At 44.3% G+C, this 27102-nt stretch overlaps 1 protein-coding gene across 1 annotated transcript; it reads right to left on the minus strand.

The window, feature by feature from the left end:
* Positions 1-1529: 1529 nt before the first annotated feature.
* On the minus strand, positions 1530-27102 carry LOC138663970 (zinc finger protein 2-like). Its single transcript, XM_069750361.1, has 7 exons — positions 27037-27102; positions 22655-22803; positions 22341-22520; positions 22135-22258; positions 21958-22055; positions 19262-19358; positions 1530-3594 (listed from the first exon to the last, which is right to left on the minus strand). Exons 2-7 carry the CDS (start codon positions 22730-22732, stop codon positions 2597-2599), a joined length of 1575 nt encoding a protein of 524 aa, XP_069606462.1. The 5' UTR covers positions 22733-22803; positions 27037-27102; the 3' UTR covers positions 1530-2596.

Raw genomic sequence — 27102 nt, forward strand, 5'->3', positions numbered from 1 at the left:
GCTTCCCCTCTTTGCAGATCCCTTCACTGGCTCCCAATTTCACAGCATATCCAGTTTATACTACTAACACTGACCTACAAAGCCATCCATAACCTTTCTCCTCCATATATTTCCAAACTAATCTCTCAATATCTTCCCTCACGTAATCTCCGGTCCTCCCAAGACCTCCTTTTCTCCTCCATGCTTATTCGCACCTCACCCATTCGCCTCCAAGATTTCTCCCGAATATCCCCATCCTCTGGAATTCTGTGCCCCAACATGTCCGGTTATCCACCACATTTGGATCCTTCAGATGGAACCTGAAACCCCAATCTCTTCAAAAAAGCTTGCAACCTGTAATGACCACGCGGCCACCTCAACACCATCGGAGCTACTGCAACCCCCGACCTACTGTCTCCTTCCCCATAATCTTGTAGAATGTAAGCCCGCAAGGGCAGGGTCCTCTTCCCTCTGTACCAGTCTCTCATTGTTAGTTTATTGTAAGTGATATTTGTATTTTGATGTAACCCCGTCTCATGAACAGCACCATGGAATTAATGGTGCTATATAAATAAATAATAATAATTCAATCGAGTTGAAATGAGGCCGATAAAGTCTCACTGCCAGATCATTCTATAACTGGAAAACCATGAGATGATTCTTAGCCAAATCATATGGAATCTTCAGGTCATAATCAGAATCAGCACCAACCAAATTTGGATATAAGCCATGAAGGGAGAAAAGAGAAATGGGTTAAAACACTGCCTCAAAGTCACAATGTCATCAAAGGTAACGTCATCCTTCTGTGTCACGCGTTTCCTATACAACATCCATTGCCTCTTTCTTTTACTGGACATTTTTAAATAAGGAACCGCTAATCCTGCGCTGGTTATTGAGTTTTGTTCTTCCCAAATTTGTTACAAACTGACAAAGATTAAATATGAGTGTCTGTGGCATTTAAATCCTGTTACTATTACTTTTTTACTGAAAATGTCCAAAATAATATTGGGTCATTTGGTTTTCTACCTTGAAAAAGGCGCCAAAATGCATTGGTGAAATAAAAACCTTCATTTTACAGCATCGAGCATTCTTAATTTCCGAAAGCGCAGCCAAGGTAATGTGATCTCTCCACTAGAGTGAAATAATATTGGATAAGTCCAGCAAGACCAAGAAGACACTAGCGTACTAGCCCAATCTTTACAAAGTCTAAAGATCTTAGGTGTCATACACATTTCATAGCTTGCCAGCTGAGATACTGGAGACATTGGGCACAATAGGAAAACGCATCCTTGTCCATTACCCTGCAGCTAACAATTTTATTCAGCTATACTTGTCCACCAAAGCTACAATACCTGACACTGTTAAACATTTCAGAAATTTAAGAATTACTATACCACGTGGATAGAAGGAGATAGACACTAGTTTTATGCGTCTTAGTCCTGTTCTCGCATTCAAACTTGTTAGAGTGAAATAACCTTTTTTAGGGGATTCAATTTTTACTACCAACTACTCTGGAACATGCTTGTAAAATATAGAAAGAGATAGCCCAAAGTGTTCAAACCAACATTTATTAACAATTGGTATCAGGTTTTGAATAACAGTTATGGCCACAAACATATAATACACATGTTCGATTGCAAATAAATACCTATATATCAATTTGGAGAACAAGCTCTGTTATACAAGCCTGATAGCAAAAAATCTAAAATGTAAAGAAAACAAGAAGGCAATAATTTAGAAATCTATAATTGCCATATTTTTTTCACAATAGAACATAGAAGATAGATCAAACGGACTGAGGCAAAATGTTAAACTCTCCTGTGGCCAAATAGATCAAAATGTTATTTTTTTATGGAAACCAAGGACACTGTGCCCTGCAGACCCAAAAGGAGAGGGACCATCCAGTTTGTTATCAGTTCACAGTTCAGAAGCCTGCATCTCTCATGGTATGGGGTTGCATTGGTGCCTACGTTATTGGCAACGCAGACACCTTGGAAGACACATTCAATGCTGAGCAATATTAAGGTTTTAGAACAACATATGCTTCATCCAGACCATGTGTATTTCAGAGAAGGCCTTGTATATTTCACTAAGACACAGCTAAACCACATACTGCATCCATCACAACAGCACGGCTTACCAGAAGAAAAGTTCTGGTGATGAACTGGCCGCCTTCAATCAAGACCTTTCACCAAATGGCATGTGAAGAAAAAAAATCCAACAAAGTCCCCATACTGTTGAGCGACTTGAATCCTACATGCGACAAGATAGGGACATTCCTCTCCCAAAACTGAAGCAATTGCTCTCCTCACTTCCAAGATGTTTAGACTATTGCAAAAAGAAGAGGGGCTGCTGCACAATTGTAGACATAGCCCTGTTCCAATTTTTTTGAGATGTGTTGCTGCCATTAATTTCTAAATTAGTTAATTTTGTCACATTAAATGGAAATTTAACATTCATCTAGTGATCTGTGTTCTATGTTCTGTTGTGAATAAACTATGACTGAAAGATATTTCACAATCATTGCATTCTTTTTTTTCTTTGCATTTTACCCATCGTCCCAACGTTTTGGAATTTGGGTTGCATGATATATTGCACTTGTAGAAATAAAAGTAAATTACTTCTTCCTTTTGTGCATTTGTTGATGCTTAAGTAGATTCTTTTTGTGCACAAAACTTTTCCCACATTCAGGACATAAAAATGGTTTTGATTCTGTGTGAGTCTTTTCCTGGTGAACAGGACTGGATGCCTGATGCCTAACAAGCCCTGATTTCTGGTTAAAACATTTTCCACATTGTGAACATGAATATGGCTTCACCCCAGTGTGACTTCTCTCATGTCTAATAAGATGTGATTTCTGAATAAAACGTGTTCCACATTGTGAACATGAATATGGCTTCTCCCCTGTGTGACTTTTCTCGTGTCTAACAAGATGTGATTTCTGTACAAAACAAGTTCCACATAGTAAGCATGAATACGGCTTCTCCCCTGTATGGATTTTCTGATGCCTAATAAGATGCGTTTTTTGGTTAAAACATTTTCCACATTCTGTGCATAAGAATGGTTTCTCACCTGTGTGAATTCTCTGATGTGTAATCAGATCAGATTTCTGTTTACATAGTTTCCCACATTCTGAACATGAAAAAGGTCTCTCCCTTGTGTGAATTCTTTCATGTTTAACAAGGCGTGATTTTTCTGAAAAACATTTTCTGCATTTAAAACATGAATATATATTCTCGCCTGTGTGACTTATCTGATGTGTAACAAATTCTGAAGATGAAAATTCCTCTACTTCTATGTCACTTCTCTCTTGTTTAACACTATCTGATCTATCTATGAAAAAATCCATACATGCAAATGTCTTCTCTGTGTGAGTACTTTGATGTTCCAAAACACCTCTGCTGTTGATCCTATATTGCACAATAGTCTGTAATGAATCAGAAGATAGAAACTGTTGAAAGGGATCAGATGATAGATCTTTGCTGTAAAGCTCCGAAGGTACATCAGGGATAATTGCATCCTCTTCATCTTCATCTGCACCTTGTGTGATATCATGATCATTTACTTTAAAATCTGAAGACATCACACGTCCCTCTGAGTTTCTTATAGAGTCATCTAAGGAGAAAGAAAGATATATTATTATTTTGAATTAATACCACAGTGATATTATATCAATATTATGTACTATTTTTGTATGAGGGTATGTGCACACGTTGCAGATTTCCTGCGGATCCGCAGCGTTTTTTTCTGCACAGAAACGCTGCAGTTTCGCAAGTGATTTACAGTACAATGTAAATCATTGGCAAAAAAAAAAATGCTGTGCTAATGGTGCAGAAAATTCCGCACGGAAAATGCAGTGGATTAAAAAAAGGACCATGTAAATTCTTTGTGCGGATCTGCAGCGTTTCTGCACCCATTCCATAATACAAATTTGCAGGGGTAAAAACGCATTAAATCCGCACAGGTTCTGCAGTAAATCCACAACAAAAACGCACAAAATCCTCAAAAAAAAGCGCAGATTTTGACCTGCGTTTTCTGCCAAGAGATGCAGAATCCGCACAGAAAATTCCACAGGCAAATCCGCAACGTGTGCACATACCCTAAAAGTCAGCATATAACTAACAAAAAGACATAAAAGTACTTAATAACCATTTTTTGATAAACACTGTGTTGTGTTACATCGTATTAAGTTTGTGTTATTAACGCATGTTTTTATCATAGTGTTTTTTAAACCATTATGAATACATGTCTAAAACTGTATAATAGCTCAAAGCTTAGAATACTAATTGTGTACAGTATATAAATGGAGATTTAGATAGGATGTTTACTGGTCATTATCTGCTTACACAAACTGGGATGAACTTTTCCCTTTCTAGTTAGAGAATTGATAGGTTAGGTAGTAATTATAAAGTAACTGAATTCCCCAACTCCTAGGAATCTATAATATAACGCTGGGAGCGTCACTCTGTCCGAAGCCTTTATAGACTGCGCAAGCGCCGGCGCAGTCTGGGCCTCACAGAGTGACGCTCCCAGGAGATCGCGGTATGCGTAAACACTGAACGCACCCCGCGATCTCCACCGGAGAGTCAGGGACCGCCAGGAGGGTAAGTATGTTCACCTGTCCCCCGTTCCAGCGCTGCGTGTGGCTCCGTCTCCCGGGTCCTCTGCTGTGACGTTCCCAGTTCAGAGGGCGCGATGACGCGCTTAATGCGCGCCGGCGCCGCCCTCTGACTAAACAGTCACAGCCAGAGGAGCCGGAAGATGGTGGCGCGCAGCGGTGGAACGGGACAGACAGGTGAGTATACCAAGTGCTGGGGGCCTGAGCTAGCGGTGACTCCGGCACCTGACCACCACAGCGCGCCGGTGTCCCCGCCTGCTCAGGCCCCCAGCACTGGGCGCCCAGCGACGATAGGTGAGTATGGTATTTTTTTTTTTATATATATATGGCAGCAGCATACGGGGCATATATAATGGAGCATCTTATGGGGGGCATATAATACAATGGTGGCGCAGGATGGGAGCAGCACATGACAGAACGGGGGCGCAGGATGGGAGCAGCACATGACAGAACGGGCGCAGGATGGCAGCAGCACATGACAGAACGGGCGCAGGATGGGAGCAGCACATGACAGAACAGGGGCGCAGGATGGGAGCAGCACATGAAAGAACGGGGGCACAGGATGGGAGCATCACATGACAGAACGGGGGCGCAGGATGGGAACAGCACATGACAGAACGGGCGCACGATGGCAGCAGCACATGACAAAACGGGCGCAGGATGGGAGCAGCACATGACAGAACGGGGGCGCAGGATGGCAGCAACACATGACAGAACGGGCGCAGGATGGGAGCAGCACATGACAGAACGGGGGCGCAGGATGGGAGCAGCACATGACAGAACGGGGGCGCAGGATGGCAGCAGCACATGACAGAACGGGCGCAGGATGGGAGCAGCACATGACAGAACAGGGGCACAGGATGGGAGCAGCACATGAAAGAACGGGGGCACAGGATGGGAGCAGCACATGACAGAACGGGGGCACAGGATGGGAGCAGCACATGACAGGATGGGAGCAGTAAATGACAGAATGGAGGAGCAGGATGGGTGCAGAACATGTCAGAATGGAGGCGCAGGATGGGTGCAGCACATGTCAGAATGGGGGCGCAGGATGGGAGCAGCACATGACAGAATGGGGGTGCAGGATGGGTGCAACACATGACAGAATGGGGGCGCAAGATGGGTGCAGAACATGTCAGAATGGGGGCGCAGGATGGGAGCAGCACATGTCACAATGGGGGCGCAGGATGGAAGCAGCACATGACAGAATGGGGGTGCAGGATGGGTGCAAGACATGACAGAATGGGGACGCAAGATGAGTGCAACACATGGCAGGATGGGGGCGCAGGATGGGTGCAGCACATGACAGGATGGGGACGCAGGATGGAGCAGCACATGTCAGAATGGGGGTGCAGGATGGGAGCAGCACATGTCAGAATGGGGGTGCAGGATGGGTGCAGCACATGTCAGGATGGGAACGCAGGATGGAGCAGCTCATGACAGGATGGGGACGCAGGATGGAGCAGCACATACCAGGATGGAGACCATATACCAATATAGATGCTAGCCACCCGGGCGTAGAACGGGTTCAATAGCTAGTGAAGTTATATTGACACAACACTGGATCAAATTCCTATCTGCAGATTGACTGTATTATGGTCTAAAGTCTGAAATTTTTACACTGATTAGACTTGGATAAGGTTGACAAATATACTTTTGATTGCGGTCGGCCAAACGATGCTTCTGTAACACCCCAGGTAACCGGTTGTTACAGTGATGTTGCCTTCCTTTCGGGGAGGGTGATGTCATGCCTGGAGGCAAGGAAGATTCCCTTTAACAGGTAATACATCTACATGCAACACATTCTGAATCCAGGCCAGAAAAGGGACCCCTGAACCCGGATTCAGGAGAGCTTCCCCCAGATATATACACTGCTGTTGTGAATTCTGTGGCAGAGCTCCCTCCTGTGGTCACAAGTGGTACTTCGGCTGATTCTCTCTGGGAGCTTCCGTTTGTGGAGGAAACTGGTACTGCTGCTTCTGAGTTTCCTGCCTCAGGTGATATGGTGAGGTCGTTTGTGCTTCTCTACTTAACCCCACCTAATGCTTTGATTCATGCTTCCTGTCAATGTTCCAGTGTTGGACTTGTGTTTCTCTGGATCATTCCTGTGGCCTGCTGCTCTGCATAGCTAAGTGCTTCTTTGCTATTTGTTGCTATTTTTTCTGTCCAGCTTGTCTATTTGTTTTGCTGGAAGCTCTGGGACGCAAAGGGTGTACCTCCGTGCTGTTAGTTCGGTACGGAGGGTCTATTTGCCCCTTTGCGTGGTTTTCTTTAGGGTTTTGTGTAGACCGCAAAGTTATCTTTCCTATCCTCGTTCTGTCTAGAATATCGGGCCTCACTTTGCTGAATCTATTTCATCCCTACGTTTGTCTTTTCATCTTACTCACAGTCATTACATGTGGGGGGCTGCCTTTTCCTTTGGGGTATTTCTCTGAGGCAAGGTAGGCTTATTTTTTCTATCTTCAGGCTAGTTAGTTTCTCAGGCTGTGCCGAGTTGCATAGGTAGCGTTAGGCGCAATCCACGGCTGCCTCTAGTTGTGTTTGGAGAGGATCAGGGATTGCGGTCTGCAGAGTTCCCACGTCTCAGAGCTCGTTCTATTATTTTGGGTTATTGTCAGATCACTGTATGTGCTCTGACCTCCATGTCCATTGTGATACGGAATTGCCTTTCATAACACACTGCTCAAAAAAATAAAGGGAACACTAAAATACCACATCCTTGATATCTCTGAATGAAATATTGCAGTTGCAAATTTATATTCATTGCATAGTGGAATGTGTTCAGAACAATAAAACATAACAATCATCAATGTAAATCAAAATGAATATCCCAGGGAGGTCTGGATTTGGAGCGATACTCAAAATCAAAGTGGAAAATCAAATTACAGGCTGATCCAACTTCAGTGGAAATGCCTCATGACAAGGAAAAGATGCTCAGTATTGTGTGTGGCCTCCACGTGCCTGTATGACCTCCCTACTGTACAACACCTTGGCATGCTCCTGATGAGGCGGTGGATGGTCTCCTGAGGGATCTCCACCCAGACCTGGACTAAAGCATCCGCCAACTCCTGGACAGTCTGTGGTGCAACGTGACGTTGGTGGATGGTGCGAGACATGATGTCCCAGATGTGTTCAATTGGATTCAGGTCTGGGGAACAGGCGTGCCAGTCCATAGCTTAAATGCCTTCATCTTGCAGGAACTGCTGACACACTCCAGCCACATGAAGTCTGGTATTGTCCTGCATTAGGAGGAACCCAGGGCCAACCGTACCAGCATATGGTCTCACAAGGGGTCTGAGAATCTCATCTCAGTACCTAATGGCAGTCAGGCTACCTCTGGCGAGCACATGGAGGACTGTGCGGCCTTCCAAAGAAATGCCACTCCTCACCATTACTGAATCACTGCCAAACAGGTCACGCTGAAGGAAGTTGCAGGCAGATCGCTCTCCATGGCATCTCCAGACTCTATCACATGTGCTTAGTGTGAACCTGCTTTCATCTGTGAAGAGCACAGGGCGCCAGTGGCAAATTTGCCAATACTGGTGTTCTGTGGCAAATGCCAAGCATCCTGCACAGTGTTGGGCTGTGAGCACAACCCCCATGTGTGGCCGTCGGGCACTCAGATCATCCTCATGGAATCAGTTTCTAACTGTTTGTGCAGACATATGCACATTTGTGGCCTGCTGGAGATCATTTTGCAGGGCTCTGGCAGTGCTCCTCCTATTCCTCCTTGCACAAAGGCTGATGTAGCCATCCTACTGTTGGGTTGTTGCCCTCCTACTACCCCCTCCACATCTCCTGCTGTACTGGACTGTCTCCTGGTAGCGCCTCCAGCCTCTGGACACTACGCTGACAGACACAGCAAACCTTCTTGCCACAGCTCACATTGCTGTGCCATCCTGGATGAGCTACACTACCTGAGCCACTTGTGTGGGTTGTAGAGTCCGTATTATGCTACCACGAATGTGAAAGCACAACCAACATTCAAAACATCAGCCAGAAAGCATTGGTACTGAGATGTGGTCTGTGGTCCCCACCTGCAGAACCACTCCTGTATTAAGGGTGTCTTGATAATTGCCAATAATTTCCATCTGTTGTCTATTCCATTTGCACAACAGCATGTGAAACTGATTGTCAATCAGTGTCGCTACCTAAGTGGACAGTTTGATTTCACAGAAGTTTGATTTACTTGGGAGTTATATTCTGTTGTTTAAGTGTTCCCTTTGTTTTTTTGTTTTTTTGAGCAGTGTATATTCTGGTCTGGAGGAGGAGTTAGTTAGTTGTAGTTGGGGAGTTGTTGAGAGGAGTTGGAGGAGAGGAATGTGAGCAGATAGTGGGGCCGTGCAGCGACGTGTGGTGCTGCAGCTCCAGGACAGAATAGAATGAAATGGGTGGCATTGATAGCAAGAGGGGAGAAGCAAAGGAGAACAAAGGAGTTCGGAGGGGGAACTGTGACCGGGCACCCTCTGAGCTGAAGTGCAGGAATCGGGCACCGGGAGCCCCAGGCTGTATAGGACTTCACATAGGATTGCATAAAAGTGTTTTGTGCACTTCTGAAAAGGACAACGCTGAACAGAAGCCAGACGGAGTCCAAAGTAAATCTGCTGCCTCATTATAGTGAATGGATCCCTCAGGGGTTTCATCTGTCAAGTCACTCAGAGATTTAGATGGAAATCCCAAAGTGCTCAGCGTAGAGCGGCGGATAAATGTGATCCTAAACGTTATGTAAAATGTACCCAATAAAAGCTTCAACTAAATCCACAAAAAATCAAGTCCCCACTCAGGTCTGTCATCTTTTAATGGAAATATAGGGGGATTTCACGTTACTGGTAGCACAAAGGCTCTGGAAAAGCTAAATGGCTTCACACTCCCCAAACGAATTTCAGCAAATTCTCCGCTCCCAAATCCTCCCCCTCCCTTCTGAGCCCCAGTGTGCCTAAACACTTAGCGCCCACATGTTGGGAATTTCTGTAGTGATGAGAGCCCGCCGAACTTACAGGTGCGTGTCTCCAGAAGCATGAGCTGGGCATAATGTACTGGTGACTGTAATGTACTGGTCACTACAGCATACTGGTCACTACAAAGGCAGTTTGCAATTTTCACTCAGCAACATCCAGTGCTGCCTGTTTCTGGAAAACACCCATGGAGTCAAAAATCGTCACTACATCTGTAGATAAATTCCCAAAGGGTTATAATTTCCAAAATGTGGTCACTTGAGCTGGGTTTCCATTGTTTAGGCACATCAGGGGCTCTCCAAATGCTACATGGCACCCGCTAATTATTCCAATAAATTTTACATTCAAAAAGTGAAATGGCGTTCTTTCCTTCCAAGCTCTGCCGTACACCCAAACAGTAGCATTCCTCCACATATTGGGTTTCAGTGTACTCAGGAGAAACTGCACAACAAATTGTATGGAACAATTTCTCTTGTTACTCTTATGAAAATGCAAAATTTGGAGCTAAAAAAAGATTTATCTGGGAAAAATGAAATTGTTTTTTCATGTCTTAATGCTATAAACTTCTGTGAAGCACCTGGGGGTTCAAGGTGCTCAATACACATCTAGATAAGTTCCCTAAGGGGTCTAGATTCCAAAATGGTGTCATTTGTTTGGGGTTTCCACAGTTTAGGCACATCAGGGGCTCTCCAAACCCAACACGGCAACTGCTAATTATGCCAGCAAATTTTGCATTCAAAAAGCTAAATGGCGCTCCTTCCCTTTCGAGCCCTGCCGTGTGCCCAAACAGTAGATTTCTAAGGTCTAAAGGAACATTTTTGTGAAAGAAAAGTAAATGTTTATTTTTTTCTTCCACCTCCAAAAATTCCTGTGAAGCCCCTGAAAGGTTAATAAACTTGAATGTGGTTTTAAGTACCTTGAGGGGTGCAGTTTTTAGAATGGTGTCATTTTAGGGTATTTTCTGTCATATAGGCCCTTCAAAGTCACTTCAAATGTGAGGTGGTCTCTAAAAAAAATGGTCTTGCAAATTTTGTTGTAAAAATGAGAAATCGCTGGACAACTTTTAACCATTATATCTTTCTAACAAAAAAATTATGTTTCCAAAATTGTGCTGCTGTAAAATAGACATGTGGGAAATATTATTTATTAACTATTTTGTGCAATATGACGCTCTGATTTAACCCCTTTACCCCCAAGGGTGGTTTGCACGTTAATGACCGGGCCAATTTTTACAATTCTGACCACTGTCCCTTTATGAGGTTATAACTCTGGAACGCTTCAATGGATCCTGGTGATTCTGACACTGTTTTCTCGTGACATATTGTACTTCATGACAATGGTAAAAATTCTTTGATAGTACCTGCGTTTATTTGTGAAAAAAACGGAAATTTGGCGAAAATTATGAAAATTTCGCAATTTTCCAACTTTGAATTTTTATGCAATTAAATCACAGAGATATGTCACACAAAATACTTAATAAGTAACATTTCCCACATGTCTACTTTACATCAGCACAATTTTGGAACCAAAATTTTTTTTTGTTAGGGAGTTATAAGGGTTAAAAGTTGACCAGCAATTTCTCATTTCTACAACACCATTTTATTTTAGGGCCCACATCTCATTTGAAGTCATTTTGAGGGGTCTATATGATAGAAAATACCCAAGTGTGACACCATTCTAAAAACTACACCCCTCAAGGTGCTCAAAACCATATTCAAGAAGTTTATTAACCCTTCTGGTGCTTCACAGGAATTTTTTGAATGTTTAAATAAAAATGAACATTTAACTTTTTTTCACAAAAAATTTAATTCAGCTCCAATTTGTTTTATTTTACCAAGGGTAACAGGAGAAAATGGACCCCAAACATTGTTGTACAATTTGTCCTGAGTATGCCAATACCCCACATGTGGGGGTAAACCACTGTTTGGGCGCATGGCAGAGCTCGGAAGCGAAGGAGTGCCATTTGACTTTTCAATGCAAAATTGACTGGAATTGAGATGGGACGCCATGTTTCGTTTGGAGAGCCCCTGATGTGGCTAAACATTGAAACCCCCCACAAGTGACACCATTTTGGAAAGCAGACCCCCTAAGGAACTTATCTAGAGGTGTAGTGAGCACTTTGACCCACCAAGTGCTTCACAGAAGTTTATAATGTAGAACCGTAAAAATAAAAAATCATGTTTTTTCACAAAAATTATCTTTTTGCCCCCAATTTTTTATTTTCCCAAGGGTAAGAGAAGAAATTGGACCCCAAAAGTTGTTGTACAATTTGTCCTGAGTACGCTGATACCCCATATGTGGGGGTAAACCACTATTTGGGCGGATGGGAGAGCTCGGAAGGGAAGGAGCGCCGTTTGACTTTTCAAAGCAAAATTGACAGGAATTGAGATGGGACGCCATGTTGCGTTTGAAGAGCCACTGATGTGCCTAAACATTGAAACCCCCCACAAATGACACCATTTTGGAAAGTAGACCCCCTAAGGAACTTATCTAGAGGTGTGGTGAGCACTTTGACCCACCAAGTGCTTCACAGAAGTTTATAATGCAGAGCCGTAAAAATAAAACAAAATTTTTTTCCCACAAAAATTATTTTTTTAGCCCCCAGTTTTGTACTTTCCTGAGGGTAACAGGAGAAATTGGACCCCAAAATTTGTTGCCCAATTTGTCCTGAGTGCGATGATACGCCATATGTGGGGGGAACCACTGTTTTGGCACATGGGAGGGCTCAGAAGGGAAGGAGTGCCATTTGAATGCAGACTTAGATGGAATGGTCTGCAGGTGTCACATTGCGTTTGCAGAGCCCCTAATGTACCTAAACAGTAGAAACCCCCCACAAGTGACACCATTTTGGAAAGTAGACCCCCTTAGGAACTTATCTAGATGTGTGCTGAGCGCTTTGACCCACCAAGGGCTTCGCAGAAGTTTATAATGGAGAGCCGTAAAAATAAAACAAAAATTTTTTCCCACAAAAATTATTTTTTAGCCCCCAGTTTTGTATTTTCCCGAGGGTAACAGGAGAAATTCGACCCCACAATTTGTTGTCCAATTTGTCCTGAGTGCGCTGATACCCCATATGTTTTGGCGCATGGGAGGGCTCGGAAGGGAAGGAGCTCCATTTGGAATGAGGACTTAGATGGAATGGTCTGCAGGTGTCACATTGCATTTGCAGAGCCCCTAATGTAACTAAACAGTAGAAACCTCCCACAAGTGACACCATTTTGGAAACTAGACCCCCTAAGGAACTCATCTAGATGTGTTGTGATAGCTTTGAACCCCCAAGTGTTTCACTACAGTTTGTAACGCAGAGCCGTGAAAATTAAAAAAAAAAATCTTTCCCCCCAAAATTATTTTTTAGCCCCCAGTTTTGTATTTTCCCGAGGGTAAGAGGAGAAATTCGACCCCAAAAGTTGTTGTCCAATTTGTCCTGAGTACGCTGATACCCCGTATGTTGGGGGAAACCACCGTTTGAGCGCATGGCAGAGCTCGGAAGGGAAGGAGCGCCATTTGGAATGCAGACTTAGATGGAATGGTCTGCAGACGTCACATTGCGTTTGCAGAACCCCTAATGTACCTAAACAGTAGAAACCCCCCACAAGTGACCCCATATTGGAAACTAGACCCCCCAGGGAACTAATCTAGATGTGTTGTGAGAACTTTGAACCCCCAAGTGTTTCACTACAGTTTATAACGCAGAGCCGTGAAATTAAAAAATCTTTTTTTTCCCACAAAAAATATGTTTTAGCCCCGAGTTTTGTATTTTCCCAAGGGTAACAGGAGAAATTGGACCCCAAAAGTTGTTGTCCTATTTGTCCTGAGTACGCTGATACCCCATATGTTGGGGTAAACCCCTGTTTGGGCACACGGGAGAGCTCGGAAGGGAAGAAGCACTGTTTTACTTTTTCAACGCAGAATTGGCTGGAATTGAGATCGGACGCCATGTCGCGTTTGGAGAGCCCCTGATGTGCCTAAACAGTGGAAACCCCACAATTATAACTGAAACCCTAATCCAAACACATCCCTAACCCTAATCCCAACAGTAACCCTAACCACACCTCTAACCCTGACACACCCTAACCCTAATCCCAACCCTATTCCCAACCGTAAATGTAATCTAAACACTAACTGTAACTTTAGCCCCAACCCAAACTGTAGCCCTAACCCTAACCCTAATCCTAGCCCTAACCCTAGCCCTAACCCTAGCCCTAACCCTAGCCCTAACCCTAGCCCTAACTCTAACCCTAGCCCTAATGGGAAAATGGAAATAAATACATTTTTTAATTTTTCCCTAACTAAGGGGGTGATGAAGGGGGGTTTGATTTACTTTTATAGCGGGTTTTTTAGCGGATTTTTATGATTGGCAGCCGTCACACACTGAAAGACGCTTTTTATTGCAAAAACTATTTTTTGCGTTAGCACATTTTGAGAGCTATAATTTTTCTATATTTTGGTCCACAGAGTCATGTGAGGTCTTGTTTTTTGCGGGACGAGTTGACGTTTTTATTGGTAACATTTTCGGGCACGTGACATTTTTTGATCGCTTTTTATTCCGATTTTTGTGAGGCAGAATGACCAAAAACCAGCTATTCATGAATTTCTTTTGGGGGAGGCGTTTATACCGTTCCGCGTTTGGTAAAATTGATAAAGCAGTTTTATTCTTCGGGTCAGTACGATTACAGCGACACCTCATTTATATCATTTTTTTATGTTTTGGCGCTTTTATACGATAAAAACTATTTTATAGAAAAAATAATTATTTTGGCATCGCTTTATTCTCAGGACTATAACTTTTTTATTTTTTTGCTGATGATGCTGTATGGCGGCTCGTTTTTTGCAGGACAAGATGACGTTTTCAGCGGTACCATGTTTATTTATATCTGTCTTTTTGATCGCGTGTTATTCCACTTTTTGTTCGGCGGTATGATAATAAAGCGTTGTTTTTTGCCTCATTTTTTTTTTTTTTTCTTACGGTGTTTACTGAAGGGGTTAACTAGTGGGCCAGTTTTATAGGTCGGGCCGTTACGGACGCGGCGATACTAAATATGTGTACTTTTATTGTTTTTTCTTTTTTATTTAGATAAAGAAATGTATTTATGGGAATAATATTTTTTTTTTTTTTTCATTATTTTGGAATATTTTTTTTTATTTTTTTTTTACACATTTGAAATTTTTTTTTTTTACTTTTTTACTTTGTCCCAGGGGGGGACATCACAGATCAGTGATCTGACAGTTTGCACAGCACTCTGTCAGATCACTGATCTGACATGCAGCGCTGCAGCCTTCACAGTGCCTGCTCTAAGCAGGCTCTGTGAAGCCACCTCCCTCCCTGCAGGACCCGGATCCGCGGCCATCTTGGATCCGGGGCTGGAGGGAGCAGAGAGGGAGGTGAGACCCTCGCAGCAACGCGATCACATCGCGTTGCTGCGGGGGGCTCAGGGAAGCCCGCAGGGAGCCCCCTCCCTGCGGGAAGCTTCCCTGTACCGCCGGCACATCGCGATCATCTTTGATCGCGGTGTGCCGGGGGTTAATGTGCCGGGGGCGGTCCGTGACCGCTCCTGGCACATAGTGCCGGATGTCAGCTGCGATAGGCAGCTGACACCCGGCCGCGATCGGCGGCGCTCCCCCCGTGAGCGCCGCCGATCGCGCTGGACGTACCATCCCGTCCATGGTCATAGGGGCCCACCCCACATGGACGGGATAGTACGTCCGATGTCAGAAAGGGGTTAAGGGCATAAAAATTAAAATTTTGAAAATTGTGAAATTTTCTAACTTTTCTCCAAATTTCCGTTTTTTGTTTTTTTTTTTACAAATAAACGCAAGTCATATCAAAGAAATGTTACCACTATATGTCACTAGAAAATAAACTCAGAATCAGCGGGATCCATTGAAGCGTTCTAGAGTAACGACCACATTAAGTGACAGTGGTCAGAAATGTAAAAAGTGGCCTGGTCAGGGAGGTGAAAACAGGCTTCGAGGTGAAGGAGTTAATATCAATGTTCCACGTGTAAAAAAAATTGCATCATGCAATACTTTGATCCAAGTTTATAAGTTAATACAGCCGCAAAAAAAATTGATCACATACAGCGTTCCTGAGAGACATGGGCAGGACCATCAGCTTTCTAACCCCTGATCCTCTGACTTCCACTAACAGTCAATAAGTTCTGCTAACCTGGTCTATAGCCTTAGTCCTTACGCCTGTTGTGTTTCCTGATTTAGCCAGTTTTCTGACCTAGCCTTGTACTTTGACCATTGATATCTTTCCCTGACGTGACCTCTTAGGACTAATTTTGCGTGACAACCTTTCTAGCTGTCAGCTTGCTCCAACAGTCAGCAGCTGACCCTGCAGCTCCAGCCCAGGCGTCCCTGTGCAAGTCCAGATGCCTGTACAGAAGTTAAACGGTGAAAGCCAGGGCAAACTCTGGCATGTGATAAATGGAGTGGCTGGTGCCAAGCCTGTCCGTGAAAGCAGCTGCCAAGCTTCCATAAACAGGGCAACAGTGACAAAGACAGAATGTAACTAGGTTGTAAAACAGAACCTTCAATATACAGTCATGGCTGAAAGTGTTGGCATCCTTGAAACTGTTCCAGAATATGAAGTATTTCTTCCAGAAAATTCTTGCAATTACACATTTTTTATACACATGTTTATATTTTTTGTGCGTATTGGAACAACACAAGAAATCACAAAAAAGCCAAATTGGACATCATTTCACAAAAAATCCCCAAAATGGCTCCGACAAAATTGTTGGCACCATCCACTTAATATTTGGTTGCACTCCCTTTGGAATAAAAGACTGCAATCACTTACTAAAACCATCAACAAGCTTCTTATACCACTGGAATTTTTGACCACTCTTCTTTTTCAAATTGCTGAAGGTTTTTCACATTTGAAGGCGCCTTCTCCCAACAGCAATATTAAGATCGTTGCACAGGTGTTGAGATCCATATGGGAATTAGATCCTGACACATTGCTGGCCACTTCAGAACTCTCCAACGCTTTGTTTCCACCCATGTCTGGGTGCTTGTTGAACTACGTTTGGGGTCATTACCCTACAGAACCCGTAGAAGTGCAGTTAGCGCGAAACGGCCGCCGTCCGGCATGCTCCACAGAGGAGTCTCCTGCTTCCACATTATAATGTGACTCAATAAAAGGCAATTTTAAATGAGATGGTGAGTGCCACCCTCACTCTTTTTTTTCACAGACATTGCCTGAATTGTGGTTTTCCTGTGTGGGCACACGAGATCCCAGGGGCGGTACACCCAGCTCTCTTTGACAAGACTGACACAGTTGGAAACAGGTGGATTAGCACTGCGGATTACATTGCCTCTCACCCGTGTTCTTTCTTGGTCTCATCTATCCACAAGACACTTTCCCAGAAGCATTTTGGCTTACTCAAGTACGTGTTGGCAATCTGCAATCTTGCTTTTTTATGCCTCTGTGTCTGTTAGGTGTCGAGTTCCCACCGCTGCACAGGGGGAATCTTGAACCATGTCCTCTGCAGTCTCCCATTCTTCCCCAGCTGCAGTGGAGTCTGCTCAGCAGAGACATCGGTCCCAGCGTCTGGCTCAAGCTGATACTGTGTGTCTGGTTACAGCTGCCATCCCAGGTTCAGCCTTTGTAACCAGCATTGATCATCGGCGAGCAGATGTTCCAGGGACTGTCCTACTTTTCGTCTACTGAGCATGTCGTGGGATGACCTCTCATTGGAGGTCACATGCTCACGTTCTGTAGCAGCTCCGATTGGACCACTGGGAAGCTGCCAGATGGCTGCATCTATAAAAGGCTCGCATGGCCGTTCGGCCATGCGCTAGTATAATACTTAACTCGTGTGTGTGTGTGTGTGTGTGGATGTGATTGTTATCTGGTGAAAGCTCCTAATCATTCCCCTCCCTAGCGTTGTTGTATGTACTTGAGTGATTGAGCTAACTAGCGCCAGACTGTGCCATCCAGCACTAGGCACGAGTATACTGCGTCAAATTAGCAGCATCCGTCAGTGCAGCACCGTGCGCAATTAGTGCTCTTTCCAGGCCCTAGTCAGGGTGGTTAGTGGCATCCACCATTGCGGAGCTGCACGCACATAGTGCGCTAAATCTTTAGCGTAGTTTCTTCCTGGGACCGCAGTTGCGGCGCTGAGCAATAGTGGTCTCAAGGGACTCTAACCCTGTGTCCTTGGGGCAGAGTCCTGTGACTGTACACTAGCGCTCACTTTGTTGAGCTCTGTGAGCTTTAACAGGCTACGGCATTTATATTCCTCGGTAGTGCGGTTCTGTGAAGTAACAGAGTCCTCCTCTGTACACACTGGGTGACAGTAACTTGCGTGTGTTCATCTATTATATCACCATATAGCGTCCGTCATTACCGGGTAGCAGGTAACATCACTGCACGGTGGACCCCGGGCTGCGAACGCACCTTATTACCACCTATTATTTGGTGCGTTAAGCCAGCCCTAACAGTGTCAGCAGTGGGGTTCCCCTGGGGCTCCTGCCTTAACATTTCATTTTATTCAGATGTCAGCAGATAGTTCACACTGACACTGATGCACCCGAGCTTGCAGGACAGCTTGAACTTCTTTACAACTTAATTGGGGCTGCTTATCCACCATCTGGACTATCACACGTTGCAACCTTTCATCAATTTTTCTCTACCATCCACATGCAGGAAGATTAGCTATAGTGCCATGAGTTGTAAACTTCTTGATTATGTTGCGCATCATGTACAAAGGAATATTAAGATCTCTGGAGATGGATTTGTAACGTTGAGATTGTTGATATTATTTAATAATTTGTTTCTCAAGTCCTCACATTTCTCTTCTCCTCTTTCTGTTCCCCATGCTTAGTGTGGCATACACAGACACACATTGCAATGATTGAGTCAACTTCTCCACTTTTTATCTGGATTCAGGTGTGATTTTCATATTGCCTACACCTATTACTTGCCACAGGTGAGTTTGAACGAGCATCCCATGCTTGAAACAAGATTGTTTACCCACAATTTTGGAAAGGTGCCAACAATTTTGTCGGTCCCATTTTGGGAGGTTTTGTGTGGATTATGTCCAATTTGCCTTTTCTTCCTCTGTTTTTTTGTGTTGTTCCAATACACACAAACAGAAATACACTGGTGTATAACAAAATGTGTGTAATTGCAATAATTTTCTGGGAGAAATACTTCATTTTCTTTAACAATTTCAAAGGTGCCAAGACTTTTGTCCATGACTGTCAATGTTTTTGTAGACAACCAAAATCTATGTTTCGAAAAAAAAATATTGTTATCTGGATATCAATAGTTGTCAAGAACCCTTCATATATTAACAACAGCAACCAAATTCTTCTGGTCCTCTCTACAGATGTATTTGATATTTATTACTGCATTTTATTCACACTTTTGTTGTAGCTTTGAGAATAATTGAGAGGAAACAGCTATTTCAGATGGACTTGCAGTATCTACCACATTTTCTGTTTCTTGTTCACGTAAATTGCAAGTTTTTTTCTATTTAGGCATATTTCATGTCCATGCTTTTTTTTACATCCTTCTTTTATTATCTATAGCAATATCATATTTTTATTAATTTTATCCTTTCATTTTGGCAGAAATGGTGACTCTAAAGTTGAAAAACCGAAAGACAACAGAAATCACAAAAAACAACACAAAATGGTACCAAACCTTGAATGAGAAGGATCTGTGACCTCTCTGCATTTAGTGGTTATTACTCACCTGGATCATTGTCTGCAGAAATCTCCTCTTTACACAACTCATCACCCAGCACATATGTCTCTGTAGTATCAATATGTGTCAGATCTTTACCCTGAAACTAATATTGTAAAAGTTATAGACATATGCACTCACATCTACATCTAAATAAATTATATATATATATATATATATATACACCCCTGTTAAAATGCCAGATTTCTTATTATGTAAAGATCGCAGCCAGGGGAGTTATGATGAACCACGCCCTGTTACCTTTTTGTTCCAAAGAGCTTTCTGTTGCCCTCTATCATCCGGACAATTACGCGATTGGCCGACAATTAACAGAGGCATTTGATATACCGTATATACTCGAGTATAAGCCGACCCGAGTATAAGCCGACCCCCCTAATTTTGCCACAAAAAACTGGGAAAACTTATTGACTCGAGTATAAGCCTAGGGTGGAAATGCAGCAACTACCGGTGAATTTCAAAAATAAAAATAGATCATTATTTCCCCATAGCTGTGCCATATAGTGCTCTACACCATTCATATTTCCCCATAGCTGTGCCCCATATAGTGCTCTGCACCGTTCACTGTGCCCCCTAGCTGTGCCATATACAGTGCTCTGCACCGTTCACTGTGCCCCATAGCTGTGCCATATACGGTGCTCTGCACCGTTCATTGTGCCCCCTAGCTGTGCCATATACGGTGCTCTGCACCGTTCACTGTGCCCCCTAGCTGTGCCTTATACGGTGCTCTGCACCGTTCATTGTGCCCCCTAGCTGTGCCTTATACGGTGCTCTGCACCGTTCATTGTGCCCCCTAGCTGTGCCTTATACGGTGCTCTGCACCGTTCATTGTGCCCCCTAGCTGTGCCTTATACGGTGCTCTGCACCGTTCATTGTGCCCCCTAGCTGTGCCTTATACGGTGCTCTGCACCGTTCACTGTGCCCCATAGATGCTCCACATTAATCTGTGCTGCCGCTGCTACTGCTGCAATAAAAAAAAAAAAACACATACTCACCTCCCTTGATTGCAGCTCCCGGCGTCTCGTTCCGGCGCCTCCATCTTCCCGGCGTCTCTGCTCTGACTGATCAGGCAGAGGACGCCGCGCACACTATATGCGTCATCGCGCCCTCTGCCTGATCAGTCAGAGAGCGCAGACGCCGGGAAGATGGAGGCGCCGGCCGGGAAGATGGATCGGCGCCCGGCGGCTGGAACGAGGACAGGTGAATATAACATACTCACCTAGTCCTGGCGATCCTCGCGCTGTCCCCTCCTGTCTTCGGCGCTGCAGCTTCTTTCTCTATCAGCGGTCACCGGCACCGCTGATTAGAGAAATGAATAAGCGGCTCCGCCCCTATGGGAGGTGGAGCCGCTTATTCATTTCTGTAATGAGCGGTCCCACGTGACCGCTGAAGAGAGGAAGAAGCTGCAGCGCCGAAGCCCGTGGGACGGCAGGGACAGCGCGAGGATCGCTGGGACTAGGTAAGTATACCCCAGCGCCCTCAGCCCCTCACCTGCCGACCCCACTGCTACCGTGACTCGAGTATAAGCCGAGGGGGGCACTTTCAGCCCTAAAATTTGGGCTGAAAATCTCGGCTTATACTCGAGTATATACGGTATATCACCTCCGATTCTAAAGCATGGAGTACATGTATTTACTCCTGGCAGGGTCACTGTTATTTCCACAATAACCAAAGAACTACTCGCTGCAGCCAGTCGTTTATACAGGCTGACAGGTAGCATATGGCTATTGGGTGTGGTTTACAGAACAAAAGGAACAGAACTATTACATTTTATATTTAATCCAGAATGATAGGCAGTGTTTATAAAAATATACAAAACATTTAACAAAGGGGACAAAACAATACAGCATATACAATTACATAAAATAAACAGAATTAACAAAGAAGTTGATCACGGACATGATTCGGTTTAACGAAAGAGAGAACCTCGATTGAAAATGTCCAGTGACGCAATCGTGCATACATGGATATGTATCTCTCTACACAAACACAGATCACACAGATCAGCCCCTAAGTTGCACCCACACCCTTCCCCCTTGCTGGCCTCACGTGGGCTGGGTTGTGGGATGTTCTCAGCCCTTCAGGATTTTATGACGTTCACATCATTAACAATATCTTCACTCTAGACGATAACTGCCATCTTTTCTTATTGGGATTTTACTTTTCTTTTACATAGTAAACATAGCATGGCTTGTGTCAGATCGATCACTATTGATCTGAGGCAGGTGTCACAGTTATGAAAAAATATGCATATTCTTCCCCAATTAGTCCTGAAATTGAAAATGTATGTCCCATCACTAACGGATCTATACAAACTCCAATATTCAAAATTTTCAGGTGGAGACACAAAGTCTGGGGAAAGTTCTTTCAGTGTGGCAGCTCATCCTGGAGAGAGCACAATAGGTATCCTACCTAAATTGTTTGTTCACACCAGAGAGCCTTGGCTTTGATGCATTTGTACAGATTAGAAGTGTCATTAAAGGTGGAAAAAAATTTGAAATGGTTCATCGTGGTATGATAAAAACCTGGCATTTTATCAGGGGTGTGTATAATCTTGCCTTCTCCACCATTCCCATTACACAAGTACAAAATAACAATTCTGGTGGATAAAACAAGACTGAACACAAGATCTTCACAGCCATCTACACATCATAGGGGAGATCTCATGACACCTTCTCTCCATCTACCTGATGATCCTGAGGAGCATTGGAATTTTCTTCTGAACAGTCCTGAGGAAATATAGGACTGGGACATCTCTCTGGTGTTGTCCTCTTACTTGATAGAACTAGAAGAAACGTATACAGGGACTGAATTTATTCTTTATATACAGATAATTATAGGCTGTCTGTATTTTGTCCTATTACCTGGTGATGTGAGGGGCTGGGGATCCTCCATCATGACGTCCTTGTACAGATCTTTGTGTCCTTCTAAATACTCCCACTCCTCCATGGACAAATAGACGGCGACATCCTGACACCTTATAGGAACCTGACACATACAATGATACCATCATCACCCAACCCTTTCATAGCGTTACTGTATAATGTCCCAACATTCCCAGCAGTGTCACCTCTCCAGTCAGCAGATCAATCATCATGTAGGTGAGTTCTAGGATCTTCTGGTCATTGATGTCCTCATGTGTCAGGGGGTGAGGTGGAGGCCCCGTGATTGGGCTCAGGGGTCTTCCCCATCCCTCAGACACAGGGGCCTGACAGGGCTCACTAGAGGTCTTCTTCACCACTGTGTAATCCTGGTTATGGAGAGACACATTAATAAATCTCACTACAGACATTTCCAGAGTCCTCACCTCTCCAGTTCTGTCCATCTGTTACAGTATTCCCATAGATAAGAATGATGTAATGTGACGTCATCAGAATCTCTCACCTCTCCAGTAAGCCGGAAGAGGATCTCTAGGGTGAGGTGCAATATCCTCTCCACCATCTTGTCCCTGTCTCTAGCCATCCTTGATGGTCAATCAGTAAAATGCTCTTATATAGAAGATCTCCACTGAGAGGATCCGATATTGTAGGGACCTGAATGGGGAGAAGATGATGAGTAACATCAAAGATTCCATGCAATAGCACAATTACTGGAGATAAGGGGAAACATATGAAGAGATATAACGTGCAGATATTTTATTATCTCTTTCTTTGTGGTACTTCCCTTACATTACTTTAAGAGAAGCAATAGTGTGTGATAGTCACACCATACATGTACCCTCTGGCTCAAGACAGAATCAGCTGTGGAGGATATCCACTAATAAAACATAACCTTTAATGATAAATACTAAAAAATGCACACCCAACAGGACACAAACAAAAAGAAAATATAAGGTGCTCAAGTGAACCAGTGCTCAATATAAAATGTAATGGTTTGATCTCACCCAAGCTGCCGGACACTGTATACATCCAAACGACACAGTAGAGATCCAGGTTTGTGAAAGGAGGCAGGGCTGAAATTCACATGTTTACCCTGTAGCCCCTGTGTAACTCCTGTCCTGACAAGGACAGGCCCCAAATGGACCTCACTCTAGGGGACCAACACACCCAATGTATATGAAGGCAGAGTCCCAAATCCTCTTGAAATATAGTTTCCTCCTCCCTACCCGTTTCAACTTCGGTCATGGAGAATCATCAGGGGAGTCACATGGAAGGAGGTGCCAACGGGCACAGAAATTATAAGTGTAAGTCCGTACAGAATATGGGGCCTGCAGTGGCTAGGCATCCCAAGCTGGAAGTGACCGTCTGTGTCCACAGTCTCTGGTAGAATACAGCCCATCTCAGCAGAGCCTCTCTATATGTCTAAGGCCCCTCCCCCTAATCAGCGGTGTTTAGGAGTTTGGGAAAACTCGGAGCGGATCAGGCTAGTAAATAATGTGCCATCAATGCATAGATACAAAGCATGATCGAAGTTGATAATTACGCCCGAGAGATATTAAAAATGCCTATGCCTTAATGAGAAGTGTGCGAGATGCGCACCCCCCTATATACAAACATATAGTGCTGCTAAAAGTATTTATGCAAAACAAGCGCTAAGAGAGATATATGAAGTACGCCGACATCTTCATGGGTATAACAAAGATGCGCACTCCCATATCCAGAGATACATAGCACGGCCAGAAGCGTCATACAGTGCTTACGCTCAAAACATATAAATAATGCTGGGACATTATTGAGGGGTATGATTAATACCAATACAGACCCCCGCAGATATGAATGGAGCACTGTTACAGAAAGCCGTGCGAACATAACACTCACCATGTGTGTCTGCATGGTTACCGGACTGCTAACACCGGAAGTTGCGGTGCCATCTTGTACGCATCACATCCTGTTCGGCGCTTACATGTTATCTAGGTGAGTGCGTTCCAGCATTGAAACGCAAGCCGACTCCCTCGTCCATAACAACGAGACGCCGGCTAGCGCAAGTTTAAAGGGGGCGTTCCGAGATGTAGCGGAGTTCTTAAAGAAACCTAGATCTGCACATATGAGGTACACATATGTGATAAGTAAGCAGATAGGCGGCAATAACTTATGAACCCAAAACAGGGGGGAGGAGGGTTAGAGACTCACACGATTACATCAATGGGTGTAGTGACCATCTTGCTAAAATAAAGGCTGTCACAATATACCATATGACAAATAAGTGAAGTGTATATAAAATTGGATGCACATAACAAAAGAAAAAGAACAGGAGCTCATTCTAGATCCAGCGGTGTCACCCACTCAAGTCAAAAGGACACCTACTGCATAGTTACCTAGATGGCTAGAGGGGACATAGCCGTGGCTAGTTCCCAGAGAGATCCAAATGGATCATAACATATCTTGCTTTCTTTGGCGCAGTAAACTAACAGAGACCCATCAGACAGAAAAATCATAAGTAACAAAAGTATAGACAATCAAAGTAAAAGGGAGAGGGTGGGGAGGGGGAAGGTTGTAGGGGGGGAAATGAACAGAAGGGGGAAAAAGGGGGGACGAGGGTTTATTGGGGGAAACCTAAAGGAAACAACTATAATTGAGTTGTTTGTTCAAGCCACGGGGTTGGCATGTATCCAGGAGGAAGATCCATCTCGCTTCTCTCTGTAGAAGCATTTTATCCAAGTCAACCCCCCCTGGCTGGAGGATGCACCTTGTCAATCCCCATAAATCGCAGGACCTTAGGGTCACCCCCATGCATATCATGAACATGTTTAGCGATCGGGGTGTCCCTCTTATTTCGTACATCCCCTAAAGTGTTCCCCCACTCGTCGTCTGAATTCCCTGATGGTTTTTCCAATATAGGTGATGCCACAGGCACAGCTCACCCTAAATATGATACCTGTCGTTCTACAATTAATAAAGTCCCTGATGGTATAAGACTGCTGTGTATTCTCATCATGGAATTCCTTTCCAGTAAGGATGAAGTCACATGCCACACAAGTTCCACACTTGAAACATCCTACTGGTCTTTGAGGAAGCCATGTCTCCTTTCTAGGTGTGGTAAAGTGGCTATGCATGAGTCTATCACCTAGAGTCCTGCCTCTCCGATAGGTTATATTTGGTTCCTTGCCAATAATGTCTCTTAAGTCCTCGTCCATCCCCAGAATTCCCCAATGTTTTTTCAAAATGTCCCTAACGGGTCCTGCCCCATTGTTGTAGGTGCAGATCACCCTAGTCTCTTTGGGGATCTCTTCCTCTCTATTTAGGGGTATTAGCAAAGTCCCCCTCTCGCGTGCATTCGCATGGCGAAATGCTTCCCTGAGGATCCAATCCGGATAACCCCTGGCCAGGAACCTCTGCCGAAGATCATCCGCTTTAGTTTTAAAATCCCTTTGGTTAGAGCAATTGCGGCGCAGCCTAAGGTACTGGCCCTTGGGGATTCCCCTTTTCAGGGAAGAGGGATGATGGCTATCCCACCTTAATAAGGAGTTAGTTGCAGTCGGCTTCCTGTACACGGTGGTTTCAAGACATTCTCCTCCCCTGGACTTTGAGATGAGGATGTCCAGAAATGGTAGTCTCTCCTCCTGTATTTCAAAAGTGAAGCTGAGGCCAACTTCATTATCATTAAGGGATGCCACAACATTACCAAAGGCCTCCTTGGTGCCCCTCCACAGTATAAAAATATCATCTATATACCTGACCCAAAGATCCACAAGGGCCAGAAAATTCTCATGAGTCTCAGAAAAGGCAATACTGTCCTCCCACCAGCCCAGGAACAAGTTTGCGTAGTTGGGCGCACATGGGCTGCCCATGGCAGTGCCCCTGAGCTGGTGGAGGATTCTGCCATCAAAGCAGAAAAAATTGTTGTTGAGTACAAATTCAAGGAGGGAAATGATAAATTCATTGTGGGCCCTGAACTGGCACCCCCTTGTATTCAAAAAGTGTTGCACCCCCCAAATCCCACAATGATGTGGGATTGAGGAGTACAGGGCCTCAACATCAATACTGGCCAGGAGGGTGCCAGGTTCAAGGGAAATACCTTCAAGTCTGCGGAGCAGATCCATGGTATCCCTAACATACGATGGAAGTGAGGTCACAAATGGTCTTAAGACATTATCGATGTAGATGCCCACGTTTTGTCCAACACCTCCTATCCCAGAAACAATGGGTCTGCCCTTTAACGGATCCAGGCCCTTGTGGATCTTCGGAAGGGCATAGAACGTGAGCATAACCGGGTGGAGGGGCAACAGAAAGGAGAACTCATCTTTATTAATCAGCTTCTCATTTTTAGGTTTAAGTAAAATGACCCAGCTTGGGATGCCTAGCCACTGCAGGCCCCATATTCTGTACGGACTTACACTTATAATTTCTGTGCCCGTTGGCACCTCCTTCCATGTGACTCCCCTGATGATTCTCCATGACCGGAGTTGAAACGCGTAGGGAGGAAACTATATTTCAAGAGGATTTGGGACTCTGCCTTCATATACATTGGGTGTGTTGGCCTCCTATAGTGAGGTCCATTTGGGGCCTGTCCTTGTCAGGACAGGAGTTACACATGGGCTACAGGGTAGATATCTGAACTCCAGCCCTGCCTCTGCTTCACAACCCTGGATCTCTACTGTGTCGTGCGGAAGTATACAGTGTCCGGCAGCTTGGGTGAGATCAAACCATTATATTTTATATTGAGCACTGGTTCACCTGAGCACTTTATATTTCCTTACATTACTTTACATATAGATGGGAGAAATGTAAAAATGGGTCTGGTAATTATGAATTGGATTATCAAGTCTTCTAACACTGAAGGGGTTACAACCTGCCTGTGTCCAGTAATGGGGAATGTCCAGCACCTACCTCCACCTGCAGAGCCGCACACCACATATATGGCTGTTCTGTGCGCACAGGACCTGTGATGAGGTC

The sequence above is a fragment of the Ranitomeya imitator genome, chromosome 2 (genome assembly GCF_032444005.1).
Source record: "Ranitomeya imitator isolate aRanImi1 chromosome 2, aRanImi1.pri, whole genome shotgun sequence".
NCBI classification, from domain to species: Eukaryota; Metazoa; Chordata; class Amphibia; order Anura; family Dendrobatidae; genus Ranitomeya; species Ranitomeya imitator.

Bases quoted from the DNA above. Each gene is read 5' to 3' on its own strand.
- LOC138663970 (XM_069750361.1), bottom strand. From the start codon at position 22,732: ATGGCTAGAGACAGGGACAAGATGGTGGAGAGGATATTGCACCTCACC. The intron at 19,359-21,957 runs GTAGATGGAGAG...TTACAATATTAG, and splicing joins ATGCTCCTCAGGATCATCAG to TTTCAGGGTAAAGATCTGAC. The intron at 3,595-19,261 runs GTGAGTAATAAC...CTTTCTCCTTAG, and splicing joins TTCTGCAGACAATGATCCAG to ATGACTCTATAAGAAACTCA.